Source organism: Aotus nancymaae, unplaced genomic scaffold (genome assembly GCF_030222135.1).
Source record: "Aotus nancymaae isolate 86718 unplaced genomic scaffold, 86718_ANA_hifiasm-v0.15.2.pri h1tg000064l_0, whole genome shotgun sequence".
In the NCBI taxonomy this organism is placed as follows: domain Eukaryota; kingdom Metazoa; phylum Chordata; class Mammalia; order Primates; family Aotidae; genus Aotus; species Aotus nancymaae.
This window is the reverse complement of record NW_026988478.1, coordinates 2,240,093-2,260,146: the sequence shown is the minus strand read 5'-3', so window position 1 is coordinate 2,260,146 and position 20,054 is coordinate 2,240,093. Positions and strand designations below refer to the sequence as shown.

At 45.8% G+C, this 20,054-nt stretch overlaps 2 protein-coding genes across 5 annotated transcripts in view; both read right to left on the bottom strand.

Moving 5' to 3' along the window:
- Positions 1–20,054, bottom strand: part of IL16 (interleukin 16) — a 114,835-nt gene that overhangs the window by 81,223 nt on the left and 13,558 nt on the right. For 2 of the 4 annotated variants that reach the window (XM_021674372.2, XM_064366137.1), the window contains exon 2: positions 1,756–2,168. In XM_021674372.2, the coding sequence (XP_021530047.2) occupies positions 1,756–2,168 (413 nt within the window). Of the gene's footprint in view, positions 1–1,755; positions 2,169–19,496; positions 19,748–20,054 lie in introns of those variants that run through there. The other 2 variants (XM_012466941.3, XM_012466942.3) reach the window with 2 other exon arrangements.
- CFAP161 (cilia and flagella associated protein 161) overlaps positions 2,098–20,054 on the bottom strand; it is a 79,995-nt gene continuing 62,038 nt past the window's right edge. The window contains exon 8 of the mRNA XM_021674374.2: positions 2,098–2,168. The gene's annotated coding sequence lies outside the window, so the exon portion shown is untranslated. The remainder of the gene's footprint in view (positions 2,169–20,054) is intronic.

Here is a 20,054-nt window from a genome sequence, read left to right as displayed (position 1 = left end):
CTCTTGCTTCCTGTCTTTGCACATGCTGCTCCCTCTGCCTGGAATGCCCCGCCCCAGGGGGTCACGTCTTGCCCAAATGTCACATCTTTAGGGAAGCCTTTGTGATGCCCTTTTCAAAAAGGGCAGTAACCCCTTCTCATCACTCTCTATCCCCTTACCCTGCTTAATATTTCTTCAGAGCCCTTCACTATTTAATATTATATATCAAGTTATTATCTTCATCCGCATATCAGAATAAAAGTTGCAACAGGGCAAGGACTGAGCCTGCTTCACTCACTCCCATGCCTGGCTTAAGTATTAACTGAATGAAGGAAGGAATGACAACCTCCCCAGAGACATGCTCCTTTTATCCTTGGAGGAGCTTCCTACATCCATCTTGTAATGTATTTTTTACTCTATTTTAAGTAAGTTGTTTCAGGGCAGAGACTGGACCCCCACCGTGCCTCGCAGATAACAGGTGCTCAGGAAATACTGATATTAAGTGGAAGCAAGTGAATAATTCATTCTAGGATTCTGCTGAGGTATTGAAATAATTTTTACATTTCATTTATGTGAGCACTAATCTAGACACATTCATAATGTCACTAATAAATTTGACTTTGGGTTGGTGAACTGGATTTTTTCACATCATTAATGGCAGCCGGGGAGCCTGGCGAGCCTCCCCCAAACCCACTGGGCTGCTGGCTTCTCTTTCTACCCTATCAAGTGAGCTCAGGACATATTAATAGAAGTCACATCATGGGTTACAGAGCAGACTGGGCTGGGTGAGGCCCCTGAGGATGCTGTGGGTCCCTTAAGGCCCTTAACACATATGTTGTTTATTGTAAGTCTTAAGTAGTGATTTCCCTCCTCAAGAAGGCAAGTTGTACAGAGACGACAGACCCCTTTCAAAGGAACTGGAGTGCCTTCCCTATTTATACTCACAGTCTGGTAGTAGGCTAGAGGAGAAACATCTCTATGTTGGCCCTTCACTGAGTTACCAGCACTGACTTCAGGGTTCAGGGCCATTTGGACCCTTGAGAAATCTCACTTTTGATAGAAGGCACAGTACTTAACAGGGAATAGTTTGACAGTAAACTCTTTTCATCAGTCTAGATTTCTGATATTCTGCAATCTCCATCTTATCATGATGACAAAAATTGCAATATGATATAACAGAAAGGTAAACATTCTGAATTTTGGCAGGTCCCTAAATACTTATTTCCCCTCCCCTATTTATGGCTCCACTCGCTACCTTCAGCATCCACGCTTAGGTTGAAACTGGCGGAGGGCACCTGGAAAATGCTCACAGTCAGCGTTCAGGGAATGAAGTCACTCATCTGGTACCCCTTACCTTGCTTGCCATAAGGCCTCCTCCTCTGCCCAGGCGCTGTAAGTTTGTTTCTATGAGTCCACAAGAAAGATGTGATTTGACCTGCCCACGGTATGCTCTCTAGTGCCTGTCTAGACACGAGAGCTTCCCAGTGTATTGACTACTGCATCTGGCATTTTTCCATCAGGGATCTAGGCTCAGTTTACCTTGGAGTGACATAGTGCTTTACTGAACCTCTCAAGCAAGAGTGTTATCTGAGCCCAATTCACTCCCATGCTCATTGTTCCAGTTCCAGTGGGCCCTGCCTCAACTTTTTCCTTGCTTTCTTTCAGAATTATGAGTCTGCAGCTTCCTCATTTTTGAATCAATGGATTCAAAGACTTTAATTCACAGCACCAGAAACCAACCACAGGCTCTTTCAGCCCCACAAAGCCTGGGCATACCTTCATGAAGAATATCCTCCTACAGGTCTTGCCTCGATCACTCCCAGCTGCTTGGAGTTGAGCAGCCTCAGAGGCCAGTGCTAGATCAGGAATGCTGCTTGGCCCAGCCTCCGACGTGTCTGCCAGCTGCACAGATGAGTGGAAAATTCCCTCCTTGCCCTGGGCCAAGGAGATCTCAAAGGGATCAGGATATTTCTCATCAGGGCTAGAGCTGTCGTCACTGGTCTTAGCATTACAGAGCATCAGGGACCTGGAGATGGACCGAAATTTTGCAGATTTTCTGCTCTTTCCAGCGCGGCTGTGTGATTCCATCCTCAAAGAGGAAGTGAAGCTGCCTTTCTTCCTTTCCTGGTCTCTGGCCCTTGGCTGACGGGTGGCCACTGGACAAGGCTTAGCTGCCGCTTCATGAGTCCCTAGAGGAAAGAGGAAACGGGAAGAAACAATGCGACTTGCTGCTGACAAGTGGAGCTGGACACAAGTCCTGGATCTGAGCCATGGGTTCCTGGTGCCCGTGAAGTGGGACAGATGGGCAGACTGTCCTTCAAGATCATTGGCCCTTCCAGTGTGCCAGCCAAATGGGGCTCACTTAACCCAAGTGGTTAATGCCACTCCACTCCCAGGGTCATGGAGACCCAGCCCCAGAGCTTCTCATTTTACAGACAGGGGAATTGAGGTGCAGAGAGGGAAAGTATTAACCCAAGGCACTAGCAAAAGAGCCGCTAATCAGTCACAGGACAGTTTAGGGATCATACAGGCCAGTTTTTAAACTTAGAAGCCATTCTTTAAACAAAAGTGTGCAGTGAACTCCAGTCTAGAGAGCAGACCAAAGACAGGAAAACTGAAGACTAAGTTCCACTCGCCTGGTCCCCTTGGTCACCCTTGGTGACTCCCGTAGCATCTGCAAAGAAACCCCAGAATCCATGGAGCTGAGTCTGAAGACCACTGAGAGCTTACATCCTCCACTGACCGATGACGAACCCAAGACTAGGAAGACTGGAAGTCTTACCCAACACTGCCCTGTCAGAATCGATGTGAGCATAAAAGAAGGCGACACTTGACAAGTGCCTGTTAAAGGGATGAGTGTATAACAGGCTCTCGGCAAACGTGCGTGTCTTTCTCCAGGCCTAAGGTCAAACATTTGGCCAGAGTCACAGTTAGGCCCAGGAGCCTGTCTCCACTGGGTCAGACTCTCACAGCCAGAGAGGCCAGAGATGGGCTTTCCAGTCAGGCCAACAGCCCGGCTCAGCTTCACTAAGAGGACCCCCCATGGGTTCAGTTTCCACGATGCAGGTGGTGAAAGGGGCCCTGACGCTGTATCCAAAAAAGTTCTGACTCAGGCCTAAGCCACAACAGAGAGGCTGCTGCCGGAACAAGAAACTGCGGGATGCCCTTGGCCCACTGGTACTGCCGTTTGTGCACATCCAGTATTGAATAAGAAATACCAGAGGCCTAACAACGTTAAATTACATCAAAACCCTTTCACATATCCCCAAAGAGAAAATGCTTTTCAACACTCAAGACTGCTTTTCGGCTGGCGCGGTGGCTCACGCCTGTATTCCCAGCACTTTGGGAGGCCGAGGCGGGTGGATCACGAGGTCAAGAGATCGAGACCATCCTGGTCAACATGGTGAATCCCCGTCTCTACTAATACAAAAAATTAGCTGGGCATGGTGGCGCGTGCCTGTAATCCCAGCTACTCAGGAGGCTGAGGCAGGAGAATTGCTTGAACCCAGGAGGCGGAGGTTGCGGTGAGCCGAGATCGTGCCATTGCACTCCAGCCTGGGTAACAAGAGCGAAACTCCGTCTCAAAAAAAAAAAAAAAAAAAAGACTGCTTTTCAACACTCAGATTGCACACATTGATTGTTTTCTGTGTTCACTCTTAATTTTATCAATTCATTCACCAACCATCACAGCAATTCATAGCAATAAACAAAAATGTATGAATAACTGATTGAAAGTCCACTATGTATCAGGCACTGTGCTTGATGCTTTCGAATAAATTAATTCAGTGCGGATCCATTTTATCAAGCGCCCTCTTGCCAACATGCCAAAGTTTTGCACCCTATGTTCTTCCATCTCAAATGACAGTGAAACCCCAACACAGACGAATCCAAACCACTGCAGAGTTTATGCCTGGCTGTGGATCTCTAGGCCTTGAAGAAGACACGCTCACTCCTGAACAGGCTGGTACCATGAAACATTCATGGCCAGCAGCTGGGCCTCCAGCTCTGGCCAATGGTGGTAGTGTTTCAATAATTAGCTTGAGAACATTTCCAGCGATGTCTATTTCAAAACTTCACCGTGGTGCACCAGGCATTGTTCTCATTGCTTTACTATTTACTTCTCACAACCTCTATGGTAGGCTCCGTCAACACCCTCATTTTACAGAAGAGATACTGAGGCACAGGGAGGTTAGGTGACTTTCTCAAGATCACACAGCTAGAACTCAGTGAAAGCAGGAATGAAACCAGGCAATGTGGCTCTGAAGTCCGCATGCCTCACCCGGCCTCTACCTTCTTATGGATTGTTGCCTTTCTCAGCTTTAGCCTCAGTCTCTTCCTGAGTACTGGCTCTTTATCCTTAACACATACACATTCACACAGTTTCTGCCTTTCAAACACTGCACGTTAACTCCACGTCCTCCTCTGGCCGCTTGCTTTTCTTGTATCCGCTTTGTGTCTTCCTGAGCAAACGTTCTACACTTTGTACTTCCCTGCTCATGCTTCCCTCCTCTTCAAGCCTCAGCCCACAGAGTCTGCTTCCTTTTCCTAGAGCCACTGACACTGTTTTATCAGGTCTGCCTTTTACGAACCCCAAAGCTATGAACCGAAGTCCAGAGACCGCCATCTGCTTGGTTAAAAACCTTGCTGTATTTTGAGAGAATTTGTTAACCAGTATATCAATGCTCGGATCCATTGGCAGAAGAATACGTAGATTTCAAGCTTTTAGAGTATTTTTCTTTTTTACCTCATTATTGCCTTGTTCCAGATGTCACCTTCCAAATGCAAAGTGTGAATGTTCCTCTGCCCCCATCCCCAACACAAGAGTTTCTCTGCATCCTGCCAATTCGGTTTCCCAAAACTACTGACTCTCTACACCAATGTGGCTATAAATAATATGTCCAAACTTCTTTCCATTTGATCACTTCCTTAGGAGTTCCCATAGTTCACCAGGGTTTCATGGGGAGAGGTGTGTGTGTGTGTGTGTGTGTGTGTGTGTGTGTGTGTATTGGTCACAGCTAACACTGGTCCATTAGGCATTTGGAAATTTGTAAGATGATCAGTGCTGTGTTAAAATCCTTCTGGACTTTGCTGGTGCTAAACAGGAAAGATATAAACAGGGGCTTGCTGAGGGCCACCACGTAGAGAGGCTGCCTGAGAGTGAAGCCAACAGAGAAGGTACAGAACTCATAGAGGTGAGGACAGAAGTGGAGATAAAGGAAGGAGGACAGAGAGAAAATCTGAGACAAGCAGAGTTCAGATGTTATCATATGAGCGTCTAGATCCAGCTGTGCCTGAAACCACATCAACCTATGTAGTTATGCCAACCAATAGACTCATCTTTTTGCTTTAAAAAACAAAAAAAAACCCTCCTGGAATAATGGTTCTTCTCTGTGCTGTTGCTGACATAAAGCATGGAAAACAATGACATCCAAGGGCCAAGAGGGTTTTTGAAACTCTCTTATCCCACCCCAAGCCAGAAGGGAAGCCAGTCATACCTACTCAAGGCCTCAGCGCTGCCCCCTCCATCCCCTAGTGCCAAGCTCTGGCATAACAGCCTCTTGAATTCTTGTCCCACCAAGAATTGCCACAGTCTGCATGGGTTCTCGGAATGCAAACCCAATTCCCTGTTTCTTCCATATCCTCTCCCAATGTATAATAATTGTCCCAGTAATAGCGAAGTCACTCACTAGGCATTTTCCAGGACAAAAAAAAATTGAGGACCTTTGGGACTAGGTGCAAGGCTGAGTGCTTCACTCAGTGGTGGAATAGTTGGCTGCGTGTAGTATTTAGAAGAACAGAGGGATCGAATTCCTGGGTGGAAACTAATCCCAATGCACCATTTGCACGAGTGTCTGATGAGTACTGGCAGCTTTGAAAAAATAAGCTATTCCCAAGAGACTCCCCACTCTCATGACCTAGGCTCTCATGTGGGATGGCAGGGGCCATGGGATGGGAGTTGGCAATGCACCAGGGGCAAGGCATTAACCCTTTGGTTAAGAGCGAAGACGGTTTTCAAAATGAGCCTTGTCATTATAGAAAATGTTTCATTTTTTTTTTTTTTAAAGAAGAAGGAAAAAAAGAAGAGAACAATTGCAAAAGAGCTGGAGTGGAGAAGCCAGAAGTGAACTTCTGTGGGAAGTCTGCCTTCCCTCCAGGCCTGGCACCGAGAGAGAGGAAGGGAGAGAGAGAAGAGAGAATAATTGAAAACACAGTGTCGGATCCATTGGCAGAAGAATAACCATGTGACTACATGGTTCAGCTTAGCTTCAGTAATTGAGCTCGGGACATTGGAACCAGCTATTGCTCCCTAATGGAAGCAAATGTCAGCAGAGCTTGGGGACAAGCCCGTGCCGTTCCTCCAGCCCAGCTGCCTTCGAAAGGTTGGAACTAATGAGCTTTCCCTTATTTTTCCCCAGGCTCTGTGACAACTTGTCAAACTCTTGCCAGATTTTCTCTGCCTCTGGTGGACCCTCCACAAGACGCAGCCTTGTGGGTCTTCTCCAGAGGATTATGGGGGAGCACAATGAAGGTTTCTAACACGGCTTCACTTCCCAGCAGAAAAACCGAGACATTCTGCAACTCCCCAGAAAACTGCTCTCCAACTCCCTGGAGGCTTCCCCACGCCACCCCAACTCTGCTAGGGTATTTGCTCTTTAGTTATATCTTCCACTGAATACCAGATCTGGAAGGGGTCTCCCCATCACATCTTAGGTAAGGACATCGGGCCAAAAAGAGGGACAGGGCAGACTCATCATCACAGTTACGTGCATGTGTTTTTATCATGGCAGAGCTGACGTTTACTTAGAAAGCGCAGAGCTAAAAGGAGAGAGCTGAATTGCAAAGAAATGGATAGTTCTTCCCCTTTCAAGAAGTTCAAAAACCTTTCAGAATAAGTGCTGTGAAGCAGGATCAGTTAGTCTGTCCCTCCCTTCCTACTTCCTGCCTTCCTTTTCGTTTTTTTTTCATTCAGCAAGCACTTGCTGAGAAACGGTTATGTGCCTGTTTTTGTGCTAGGCAAAGCTAACCCACTGGAGGAAAGGCCACGGTATTTCCATCTGGATAAAATACATTAAACTCACTGGAGATCTTTGGGAGGGTAAATAACCACACGGAGCAAGGGGAACTAGCTGGTAAAATGTGTTTCCAATTGCTGAATTCTCCAACAGCGTCCTTTATTAAAGGCAATTTTTAAAGTTTGGTCACTCTAGCCCAAGGGGTAATTTTTGTTTTCTTTCCAATTAAAGAATGACTCCATGATAAGAAATGATGTCATGTATGGTTCTTTCTCTTTCTAAAAGAATATCTTAGGCAGGGTGCAGTGGCTCACGCCTGTAATCCCAGTGCTTTGGGATGACAAGGTGGGTGGATTGCCTGAGCTCAGAAGTTCAAGGCCAGCCTGGGCAACCCGGTAAAACCCCATCTCTACCAAAAATACAAAAAAATTGGCCAGTGTGGTTGCGTGCACCTGTGGTCCCAGTTACTCGGGAGGCTGAGATGGAGAGACTGCTTGAGCCTGCTAGGCAGAGACTGCGGTGAGCCGAAATCACAGCACTATACTCCAGCCCAAGCGACAGTGAGACCCTGTCTTGGAAAAAAAAAGAGTATCTTTAATAGGATTCCATGGGACCTGCAGCTGGGAGTAGTTCTGTGTATGTCTCTATACATTGCACAGAAGACTAGGAAACATGGTGTCTCTGGACCTCAGTTTCCCAACTGGTAATTTAAGCAAGTTGTGTTGAAGTTAGTTTTATACCTGTCATCTTTCTTCCTCTATACTGTTACCAGCTGGAGAGGAGAGACAGATAAAGTCTCGTTCATTTTTTGTCCCCAAAGCTTTGATGAGGGTTGACACAAAGAAGGGCATTTGCATGTTCAATGAATGAATGGCAGATGGCTGTTTCAGAGACCCCTTCCAACAGACTTTTCCTGCACCAACACCATGTGAAGTGTTCTCAAGGAAACCATCTCAACTAGGACCACAGAATGCTGGACTCCAGGAAACCGACTGACACCAGAGTGACAAGGAGCCACAGTGGGCTGACCTCAGAGCAGAAGACAAGCCAAGAGCCATCAAGGAAGATTCTCAATGCTGCTCCTCAGAAATGTCTATTTGAGCCAGCAATCCCATTACTGGGTATATACCCAAAGAACTATAAATCGTTCTACTATAAAGACATATGCACACGTATGTTCATTGCAGCCCTGTGTACAATAGAAAAGACCTGGAACCAACCCAACTGCCCATCAATGATAGACTGGACAAAGAAAATGTGGTACATATACACCATGGAATACTATGCAGCCATAAAAAAGGATGAGTTCGTGTCCTTTGTAGGGACTTGGATTAATCTGGAAGCCAACATTCTCGGCAAACTGACACAAGAACAGAAAACCAAACACTGCATGTTCTCACTCATAGATGGGTGTTGAACAATGAGAACATGTGGACTCAGGGAGAGGGGCATCACACACTGCGGGCAGTTGTGGGGTGTACGGGAGGGACAGTGGGGGTTGGGGAGGGTGGGGAAGGTGGGGGGGATAACATGGGAGAAATGCTGGATGTAGTATACACCTAAAGTAAAATAAAAATAAATAAATAAATAAATAAATAAAATAAAATAAAGAAAGATCCCAGAGAAGCCCCTCACAGGGGCCACTGCACTTTCAGCATCCTGGAAGGAGATCCTAACCATCAGTGCACAGGCATGAGTAGGTCATCAGGATGGCCTCAACAAAACCCAGGCCCCTGGGGCACAGGATAAGTCAGGACAGGGATTTCCCTCTCGGCATATATTACCTCCAAGACGATAAGGGCACGCTCTATAATCCATCTCAAGAAGGAGCTAGACAAACAAAGGCATTTCCATGCAGATAAATAAGGACATATCCAGCCATCATTGTTCTTGAGAGACTGGCTAAAGCTCATTGCTCGTGAAATCCCAGTGCCCAGAGCAGGACTTCACACTTAGGATGCACTCAGTCAGTGCCGTTGCAGAGTGAAATGAGAGGTCAACTGCACAAAGCTACACAGAGGGATGTCCACACTGCGTTGTTAATTAGTCATTGTTAATCACTGGGAGGATGGACAAGCAGGATTATAAATACACTGCTTAAAGGCTTAGGCTCTGAAATTGACCTTGCTCTGTATGCCAGATCTGCTGCGTAGTATCTGAACAACTTATGCAAAGTATTTGACACTTTTTTTTTTTTTTTTAATATATACAGAGTCTCATTCTGTCTCCAGGCACCAGGCTGGAGTGCAGCGGCGTGATCTTGGCTCACTGCAACCTCCGCCTCCCAGGTTCAAGCAATTCTCCTGCCTCAGCCTCCTGAATAGCTGGGACTACAGGCGCACGCCACCACATCCAGTATATTTTTGTATTTTTAGTAGAGACGGGGAGTATTTAACACTTTTATGGCTTAGAGGTAACAATGCTAACAACCATGAAGGCTAAATAAAATAATTCTGAGAGGTACTTAGCTTATTGCCTTGCACATAGTATGGACTAAAAAAAAAATGTTTACTCAAAGAAACAGTAAAAGAGGAGAAAAAAACCTAAATGTATATGAATGGGAGATTTTATTAAATATATTATGATACATTTGTATGATGGAATACCATGCAGCCAATCACAAGAATGAAATAGATATATATACATAGATATGGAAAGAGATCTGCAATATATTGTAAAGCTGAAAAACCATAAAATAGCTACAGTTGAGTTTTATTTACAAAAAAACTTACTTGCATGAATAAACTCAAACTATCAATGGTTTTTTGGGAAGGCACAGCATGGTGGCATGCACCTGTGGTCCCAGCTACTCGGGAGGCTGAGATGGAGAGACTGCTTGAGCCTGCTAGGCAGAGGCTGCAGTGAGCCAAAATCACAGCACTGCACTCCAGCCTAGGCGACGGTGAGACCCTGTCTTGGGAAAAAAAGAAAAGAGTATCTTTAATGGGATTCCATGGGACGATATTTACAAGGAGCCTTTCCTTTCTGCGTAATTTCCTACACTCGATTTCTTTCTACAATGATCATGTCACAATTATGATGAGAAAAATAAAGATTTTCTATTTGCAGGAATAACATAGAAATTTATACTTAATTTTTGTCAGCTAGTAGTTGTGAAAAAATTTTCTCAGGTTCTAAAATGTCTGGTTGAAATTTTGATTGGAATTGGTTTGCATTTATAGATGAATTTGGGGAGAAAGTCTTCCCACCCAGGGACATTTTTTGTAATTGTTGTTTTGTTTTTATATTCATTCAAATTTTCTTTTCAGACTTTCAATAACATTTTATACTTTTCTTTATTTGGGCTCAAATATTTTTAATTATATTTTTCCTGAACATTTGTTTTGCTATTTTGAATTGTATCGTTTGTAAAATATATTTTCTTTTTTTTTTTTTTTTTTTTTTTTTTTGAGACGGAGTTTCGCTCGTTACTCAGGCTGGAGTGCAATGGCGCGATCTCGGCTCACCGCAACCTCCGCCTCCTGGGTTCAGGCAATTCTCCTGCCTCAGCCTCCTGAGTAGCTGGGATTACAGGCACGCGCCACCATGCCCAGCTAATTTTTTGTATTAGTAGAGACGGGGTTTCACCATGTTGACCAGGATGGTCTCGATCTCTTGACCTCGTGATCCACCCGCCTCGGCCTCCCAAAGTGCTGGGATTACAGGCTTGAGCCACCGCGCCCGGCCGTAAAATATATTTTCTAATTGGTCAGTCTTTATATATACATAAGTTATGACTTTTGTATATTTATTTCATAACTTGCAAATATGCCAATCTCATATTAATTCTAACAAATATTCAGTAGCTTATTTTGAATTTCCCATCACGTAACCTCTGAATATTAACAAACTTGCTTCATTTACAAATATTTGTGTCACTTATTTCATTTTGTTTTCTAATTTTACTGACTAAAGTTTCTAGAACCTTAGTAAATAATGATGACAATACAGAATTTTCATTTCTCCTTCCAGACATTAATGGAAATTCCTATAGTGTTTTCTGGTATGTAGAATATTGACCAATATATTGAGACATAATTCTTTTTATCATATCAAGGATAAAAAGAAACTTTCAAAGTTACTAATGGTAACTCTGAAAGCGTTTTCACCAAGAATGGGTGGTTGTTTATTAAATGTTTTCTTAGCTCTTCGGCACGATCAGGTATCTTTCCTCTTCTGATTTGTCAAAATGAAGAAATATACTCATGCCTTTCCTACAATTGAGCTACCTGTATTTTGTTACTGTTTTAAGTCCCATTAGATCATTGTGCCTCTCTTTTAATAGATAACTGGATTTAGTTTGCTAGCATTTTATTTAGGATTTTTATATCTATATTCACAAATAGGAATGGTCTGCCATCTCATTTGGGTTGTCTTAGGTTTTATAAAAAGAGCAATGAGAAGCTGGACATTTCTTTTGACTTTCTGAAATAGTTTCAGAGTTGAAAGTACATCTAGTTCTAAAAGCTTGAAATATTTTTTCCGTAAAACTTTTTGGTCCTGGCATCCCTTTAGGTAGTTCTTTGAAACTTTTTCCATACTTTCCTTGGTTATTGGTCTATTTTAATTGTTTTTAAACGTGCATTTCTGTCGGCCTCCCCTTCTTTCTGCCTTGCTTTCTCTTCACTGAGGGTTAGCTGCTCTATTAGCCCTTTCATCAGAAGCAGCGAACACACCTGCGTTTGGGGTTTGATTTCCAGCAAACTTATCTCTGCTTTAGTTACGCGTTTCCTTCTTGCTTTTGTTATTTTTTTCTATCTTCAAGAATTGAATATTTAGTTTCCTCAAATTCATTCTATTTAGAAATGGTAGTATATCACGCAGTGGCTACATGCTGCAGCTTTACAGCCTAAGCAGATCTAGGTGTCAATCCCACGCCAACAATTTTCCGAGCCTGACTTTGAAGAAATCTACTTAGCACACAGGGGAGAGGAGGGGGCCTGGAAGAGCTCAACTGCAAGGCCGTAAGGAGAGGTGCCTGCGCTGCGAGGCACAGCAGACTTATCCAGGGCCAGGGATGTGAGCGGCTTTGGGTTCTTCTCATAGAAGGTCCTCACGAACGCTCAGTAGGCAGCCTCATCATTGCTGCTTTGCTGCTGCGACAGTCAGTCCCGGCCCAGCTGGATGGAGGCTGTATGTTCTTCAAAGACACCCGGAGGGGGAAACAAGATGGCCAACTACATGCAGCCAGGAAGTGTTGTTCCCAGTGAGAGAGAAATCAAACTACCAAGTAATCCACCATCATTTGGGCAGCTCTTCAAAGAGAAAAAGCCAAGGATGTATAGAGAGATGAGATGATGCTGAAGCTGAGGCTGAAGAGGGAGGAAGCTGGGAACCCTGCAGGGGTACCCAAATGCTAGGGCTAGTTCACGGCCCAAACAGCTCCGGGGAAAGGGCTGAGTGAGGGGACTGAAGGATGCCTCACTCTTGCTGTCAGCCTCTGGGATTCTAGCTACAGGGGACCCTGCATCACACAAGGACATGGGAGCTAGAGGGGGATCTTCCCAGGGCACAGGCAAAGACAGGCCTTCAGACAGCATGGATCTGAGGAGTTTTTGTGCACTGGACGTCTCCAGCAGAGAGCAGCCATAGATGGTCATCCCCCAGGACTCTCTATTCCCCTCTGGAGGCACTAGCCCCAGCTGACCTTCCAGCCAGGAGAGAGCAGGGCTGGCTTCCCTGGGAATGATGCACATCTGTTCTGCAAGCCTTCCTACACGCTAGTCCTTCCCAGGGCCCATGCCTAGCCACCCTGCAGGAGCAGGTGCACAGCACAGCTTCCTCAGCCCAGCCTGAGTACACTGCTCTACCTGAGTACTTTCCTAGTGATCTGGGGCACATCAGATCCCCAGTGCAGCCAGAATCCAACTGTGAGACATGGGATGTCCTGGAGCCCCGGGGCTAACAGTACAGCAGCTCGGGAATACAAAGTCAAGATCTGTGTTTGGCCCTCGAGTGAGTGAGGATCCCCCACCCTCAGAGAATGGCAAGGGGTGAGACACATGGGTTCCGGGGTCAGGGTGGGAACAAGATATGGCTCCCTCCACAGGATCGGTCCAGAAAGGGTGCAGCACATCTTCCTGTGACAGCCTTTCCCAGAGGGGCCCTGCATCCCAGGACACCAATGAAAGAAACACGGGCTCATAACCAGTAATCAAAAAGGTCTCCCCCAAGGCTCGTGAGCAGACCTGGTGAAGGAGCCATTTGTCTCCATCCACCACTGCAGAGCACACCTGCCAACACGAGGAAACAAGAGTAGTGTGACTGGCTAGTACCCTAGCTGTTGGTCATTACTCTTCCACGCCACCTACTGGATCAAAGCCCAAGCTGCATCACCAAAAATTAGCCTGCTAACATATGCATAGTGCTGCAATGAACATACAAGTGCATGAGGTTTTTTTGTTTTTGTTTTTTGTTTGGCATAATGACCTGCTTTTCTTTGGGTATATACACAGTAATGGCATTTCTGGGATTACAGGCGTGTGCCATCTCGCCTGGCTAATTTTTGTGTTTTTAGTACAGACGGGGTTTTCATCATGTTTGCCAGGCTGGTCTCGAACTTCTGACCTCAAATGATCCACTCACCTTGGCCTCCCAAAGTGCTGGTAGTGCAAGCATGAACCACCATGCCTAGCCTCAGATTATTTTTATCATTTGGTTGTAGCCAACTCCAGCCAAACTGCAGATGCTAGAGAGCCTTGCAGCAGTGGCTGAGAGCATAGGATACCTGCCACATTTACTGAAGCAATGGCTAGGCAATGCATCCCCTGCACTGAGCTAATTGTCAGAAGCAGAAAATAAAAGTGTGCGTGTGTGTGTGTGTGTGTGTGCATGTACATGTGTGTGTGATGTTAGAATAAGTCAGAAAGAATACTCAACAAGTTTCTACTGAAGAGCAAAGAATGGGCAAAAACTGATTACATTTTACTAATTACAGCATTTTTACCAAAAGCAAAATTTAATAGTAAAGATTAAAATACAAAATGGCAATATAATAAATTGGTAATAAATTTGTATACACCACTTAACTACAACCTAAAAGAAAAAGAGGAAAAAAAAACAAAAAAACAAAAAAACACAAACTTAAAGAAACCCAGAATATGATCCGCCCACCAGAAGAACTAGATTAGGAAAGCAGCCGGAAAAGCTGTTTGTGGATGAACAACTAAGATCTTCCTGGGGAACTAAGGGCAGGGCCATTAAATTGACATCCAGTGATCTCTAAATAGAACTGAGAGGAGATTCAGAGAAATGCAAAATAACAGCTATAGAGCATTACAGAGTCTTTGGCCTGAAAGAATTTTTCACGTTTTGCTGGTCCAACTGCTATCATTTACTTCTCTGTGGGTGTGGGTGTGGGTGTGGGTGTGGGTGGGTGTGGGTGTGGGTGTGTGTGTGTGTGATTGTTTTGGCTTGGGTTTTGGTAAGAAATAATTATATATCATCTCCTTTAAGATTATTTTTAGATATATTTCTTTTCACCACACACACACACACACACACACACACACTCTCTCTCTCTCTCTCTCTCTCTCTCTCTCTCTCTCTCTCTCTCGTTTACTGCTTCTGACAATTAGCTCAGTGCAGGGGATGGATGCATTGCCTAGCCATTGCTTCAGTAAATGTGGCAGTTATCCTACGTTCTCAGCCACTGCTGCAAGGTTCTCTGGCATCTGCAGTTTGGCTGGAGTTGGCTACAACCATCCTTGGAGTATGAAGAGAAGGAAGGAAGAGAGAGAAGGTGCGTAAGACTGGGCCACCTGCCCACCTTCTCTGACCCTCACCATTGCTCGAGTCTCTCTTAACCTATTTATGAGGAAGTACAGAAAAAAAGAGAGATCAGCTCATAGCTGACTCAGGCCTGAAATCCTTGCCTTAGATAATGGGGAGAAGGCCATCTTTTTGAAAGAGAAGATCAGGAATATTTCAGTTACGATATTCTCCTGACACATTTTCACCATCCCAAACGCCACCCAATGTTCTACAGGACTATTTATGAAACTTTTAAAATAATGACCCAGGCGAGGCATGCTGGCTCACAACTTTAACTGCAGCACTTTGGGAGGTTGAGGCAGGCAAATCGCTCCAGCTCAGGAGTTTCAGCCTGGCCAACATGGCAAAACCCCATCTCCAATAAAAATATAAAAATTATCCAGGTGTGATGGCATGCGCCTGTAGTCCTAGCTACTAGGGAGGCTGAAGTGGGAGAATCACCTGAGCCCAGGGAGCCAGGACTGCAGTGAGCCAGGATTGCACCACTGCACTCCAGCCTGGGCAACAGAGTGAGACCCTGTTTCAAAAAATAAATAGACAAATAAATAAAAACAATTTTTAAAGAATTTTAAAAATTAAAAAAATATTGACTTACAGTAAGAATTTACATTTTACATCATAGTCCGTGGATTACATAAACACCCATAAGATGTATATGTATATATAAATACATACATATAACTAAAAAGTTTCATGAAACATCTTTACTACAGTATAATAAAGATAATATATCTATAGTATAAAAAAGATAATACAAAATATGCCTAAGAACCTGATGCAATCTGATATATGCTATTCTTTTTTTGTTTTGGAGAAAAGAAGTTGGTTTCAACCCAGTAAATTGATTTTCAATCCATTAGCGGTTTTCATGCTTGAAAACCACTACTTTAAGGTTTTCTCTGATGTCTTATAGCAATTCCATATGGGATATTTGCTTTGATTCCTCATTTAGCTCCCATCTTTGAGCCGCTGAATCTTTTCATATGTACATTGATTTTGCCGTGTTTGCTCAGCCCCACTCAAGAGGTCTGTGTTTACTCAGATTCGGGAGCCGGGATGAGTTCTGAAATTTCTCGTTGGAATCTTTCACACATTCCCATGCCAGACTGCAGAAAGGGCTTAGATTTCTTGTGGCTTTGCTTTGCCAGGTGAGGGATGCAGTGAGCAGCAGGGAGGGTGCGCCATTCCCCAGCATCCAAGCTATCAGGGGAGCCTTAGACCTCTGGAAGGGATCTGCGTAGGGGACCACCTCCTGTGGGCTGAGCAAGGCAGCCGTGTCCCAGCCATTGTAACTGTCCACCGGAGGAGCGTTTTCGTCCCAGCTGTACATGCCAAGACTAAGCCAGGGGCAAGACCGTGGAGATCTCCACGCTGGGTGGTCCCCCGCATCGGGGGCGCCGTGCGGCACTACCAGTTGCTCCCACCCAAAGCAAACCTCTCCTCCAGCACCTCCAGATTGGCAGGCACGGCGCCTACCTCCTGATGGGCTCCGCCCTTCCATCCGCGTCGTCCTGCGCAGCCACCTGCAGTGCCCAGCACCCCTCAGCTCGGTACTCTTCGGTACTGAGACTTCTCAGTATTTCTGGCATACCCTGAGCAACCCTGCCTTGTTTATAAGACTGACATGGATCTGTCCTTATTTCAGTTGAAGTAAATTCCCGATTTCAAGCTGTCTTCCCAGCTAACCAGAACTCCAAGCTCTTGGAACTGTTTATTTTGCCCCAATGCCTGCTTTCTCCCCATGGATATGAGCATGTTGCTATTCACAATGAATTGCTTTTTAGCAGCAAAACATACCGTATATGAAAATGTATTACCAACTCAAATGCACACGTTTTTCTATTTTTTATTTTTTGAGAGGGAGTCTTCCTCTGTCACCCAGGCTGAGGTGCAACGGTGTGATCTCGGCTCGCTGCAACCTCCACCTCCCAGATTCAAGCGATTCTCCCGCCTCAGCCTCCTGAGTAGCTGGGATTACAGGCATGCACCACCACCCACAGCTAATTTTTGTATTTTTAGTAGAAACGGTGTTTCACCATATTGGCCGGGCTGATCAAAAACTCCTGATCTCAAGTGATCCACCTGCCTAGGCCTCCCAAAGTGCAGGGATTATAGGCGGGAGCCACCGTGCCTGGCCTGCACAATACAAATTTAAGGTATGAGAAGTTGAGTTCCCCAATTCAAAAATCTGGCCTCCAAAATGCCCCCAAATTTGACAATCTTTAAGCACCGACGTGACACTCAAAGGGGATGCTCACTGGAGCATTTTGGATGTTGGGTTTTCAGATTAGAGATGCCGAACCGAGGCTAAGCATATAATGCAAATACTGCAAAATCTGTAAAAATTCAAAACCCAAAACACTCCTGGTTCCAAACATTTTGCATAAAAGACACTCAACCTGTATTGCTATTGTTAAAGCTGTTATTGTTGATGTTCATTTATTTATACAAGAAACATTTTCTGAGATTTGCTGTGTCCCAGGCACTTAGGACATAAAAGATGAAGACATGGTCCTTTACAGCCTACTGGAGAGGACAGATGTGTGATTGGACAATATTCCTAGCGTGGGAAGCTTCATAAGAAAGGTTTAAATAAAGTGCCCCCCCCTCCGAAGTGACTTTACAAATGGCCTCATCAAGAGCTAACTCGTGAGATAAGGTTTGAAAGCTGAATGAGCGTTTTGAGGTAAAGAGACCCTTCTGTATTTGGATCAGAGAAAAATCTCTAAAGGGCAGTGGAGCCTGGAGTGTGAGCAGAGAGGAAAGAAATGAATAGCCAATTCAAGCCAATTAATAGAACCAACAAGCCCCTTAAGAAACAAGGATCTTCTCCTACGGGTAAGCAGATTTCTCTCTCTCTCTCTCTCTTTGAGATGGAGTCTTGCTCTGTCGCCCAGGCTGGAGTGCAGTGGCATGATCTTGGCTCACCACAACCTCTGCCTCCTGGGTTCAAGCGATTCTCCTGCCTCAGTCTCCAGAGTAGCTGGGATTATAGGCATGCACCACCATGCACGGCTAATTTTTTGTATTTTTAGTAGAGATGGGGTTTCACCATGTTGGCCAGGCTGGTCTCGAACTCCTGACCTCAGGTGATCCACACGCCTTGGCCTCCCAAAGTGCTGGGATTACAGGCATGAGCCACCACACCCAGCCAGCAGATTTCAATTCAAAGTGTATCTCCCTCCCTCTCACTCCTACACCCCTGGACCACTGCTGGGAACCAGAAATGGGGAGAGGGTTGACAAAAGGGCAGGTCTTAAGCTCCTGGCCTGCCTTCTGCCAAAATAATATTGTCTTAACTCTCTGTATATGAGTTTTCATGGTAGATTTCAGTTCTAAAAAGGTTTCCATGAGTACAAAGAATTAGAAAATAACAATTCTATAGTTAATCGCATCCAATGGAGATTTTTTTTTAACCCTATAGATATAGGACCGTCTTTGTGTTTAGGAAATGTAAGTATTTGTTGAGGCATGCCACAAAGTCAGTAAGAGCATGGATTTTTGGAGTCAGACAGGCTGGGTTCGGGTCCTGGGAATGTCTAGGTGAGCGGTCCTGTCCAAGCCTCTTCACTTCTTGGTTTGGGGATATACTCCCTAAGCCCCAGGTTGTTGTAAGGTTTAAATGAAATGATGCATGTGAATATTTTAGCGTGGTGCCTGGGCCCTGAAGAGTGGCCAGGAAATGGTTGGGGTACTAAGTATTGTCAATCAGACTCCCTGGGGATTGAATAAATGAATAGCAGGGGCTTCGAGGGTCTAACCCACCTGACGGCTCATGCCCACGTCATGTCTGCAGCAGGGGAGGTGCCCTCTACTGGCTCATAAATGTTAACCATCACTTAACTTCAGGGCAGAAAAGGAGAACAGAGAGGAGGGAAAAGGCTGAATAGTCTTCTCCTTCCAGGGAAAACTGGAGAAACAGGAAGGGGAGCCAGAGAGACGGCAGCTCCTAGGCTGCTTCCAGAAACCTGGTGGGAGCTTGAACTGGCCTCTTGGGACAAAGGGGTCGCCTTTGTGCCGCTCAGCCTGAAGTGGGACAATTTCACCTGGCAAGGGCAGGAGCAGCGGATACTTCCCTGTATTCCCCAGGGAACCTCTATTCTTGTGCTGTTACCTCATTCTCCAGCTACGGAAAGCAAACTGCTACGGACCAAAAAAAAAAAAAAAAAAAAAAACACCAATCCTGGCACCTACCAATGCGGGAATTAGTCACTCGACCCTTATCAAAAGCAAGTGCGGTGAACACTCTTCCCATGGTCAGTCTGCAGAGGTGCCCACCCGCCGTGCCCACTTTGGAGAAAAGGAGTCTGGCCAGGCAGCAGAGCAGCCTCCTTCAGGTGCCTGTGGCCTTTCTCTCTCCTGCTGCCCTCCTTTCCTCTGCCTCCTTCCACACCCCAGTACCAAGGATGAGATTAGGCTGATAAGTCAGAAATCTCAGGACCAAATTCTCCCCGCACTGGAGCTAGGGCAAGCGACATCCCTCTGCCCACCTTCTGAAGCTGCTTCCTCCTGTACCTGATCGTGTGACGTGGTGACACAGAGATTCCTACCAACACAATTCTGGCTTCTGCTCTTGTTCTAACCCCAGCACCAGTTCCAAATACGAAGTTACGTCCTAGCAACCAAGACCCTCCCCATTCAGGTCAGAAAGGCCAGCCTCCTGCCTCCGGTAACGGCAATCTGGACAGAGCAGCTACCTGACAGACATTCACTCACCGGGTGCCCACCTACCTCCTATACACCGTCCCCCGGGGCTGCCACCTCCCTCGCTCCTCTCTCCAGCTGCCCAGCAGGGACTGCAGCACCACTCATCCCCAGGCAGCCTGTGGCCCAGGCCTGGGTCAGAGCCGGCAAGGATTGAGAAATGGATGCTCCGTTCTCAAACGGAGGCCAGCCTTTGAGTCCGATCCCAGGCTCCGATAGTTGAGTCGGACACAGCATTCACCACCTGCTCTGGACAGGTGACTCAGGACAAATGTGTCCCACCTGGCATGGATTTGCTCGAAGGCTCCCGACCCGAGCCATCTGACAGCTCCACGTGAAAAGGCTTTGTCCAAAAAGGGGGGCTGCCAGTGCTGAGAAGTTCAGCCTCAGAACAAGGTCCACCATCTGCTGGGCTGGCCAGCAGCGCCCAGGAGGCAAAGCCAGCGCAGACCCACAGAACCACAGTGAGATTCCTCGGTGCACCCCAACTGCCCCTGCCTTCTTTGAACAAGGAGAGCAGAAAGGTAATAAACATGACTCAGCGTCTGCAATGTGCCTGGCACACCGCTAGGAGCTTTCCATAAA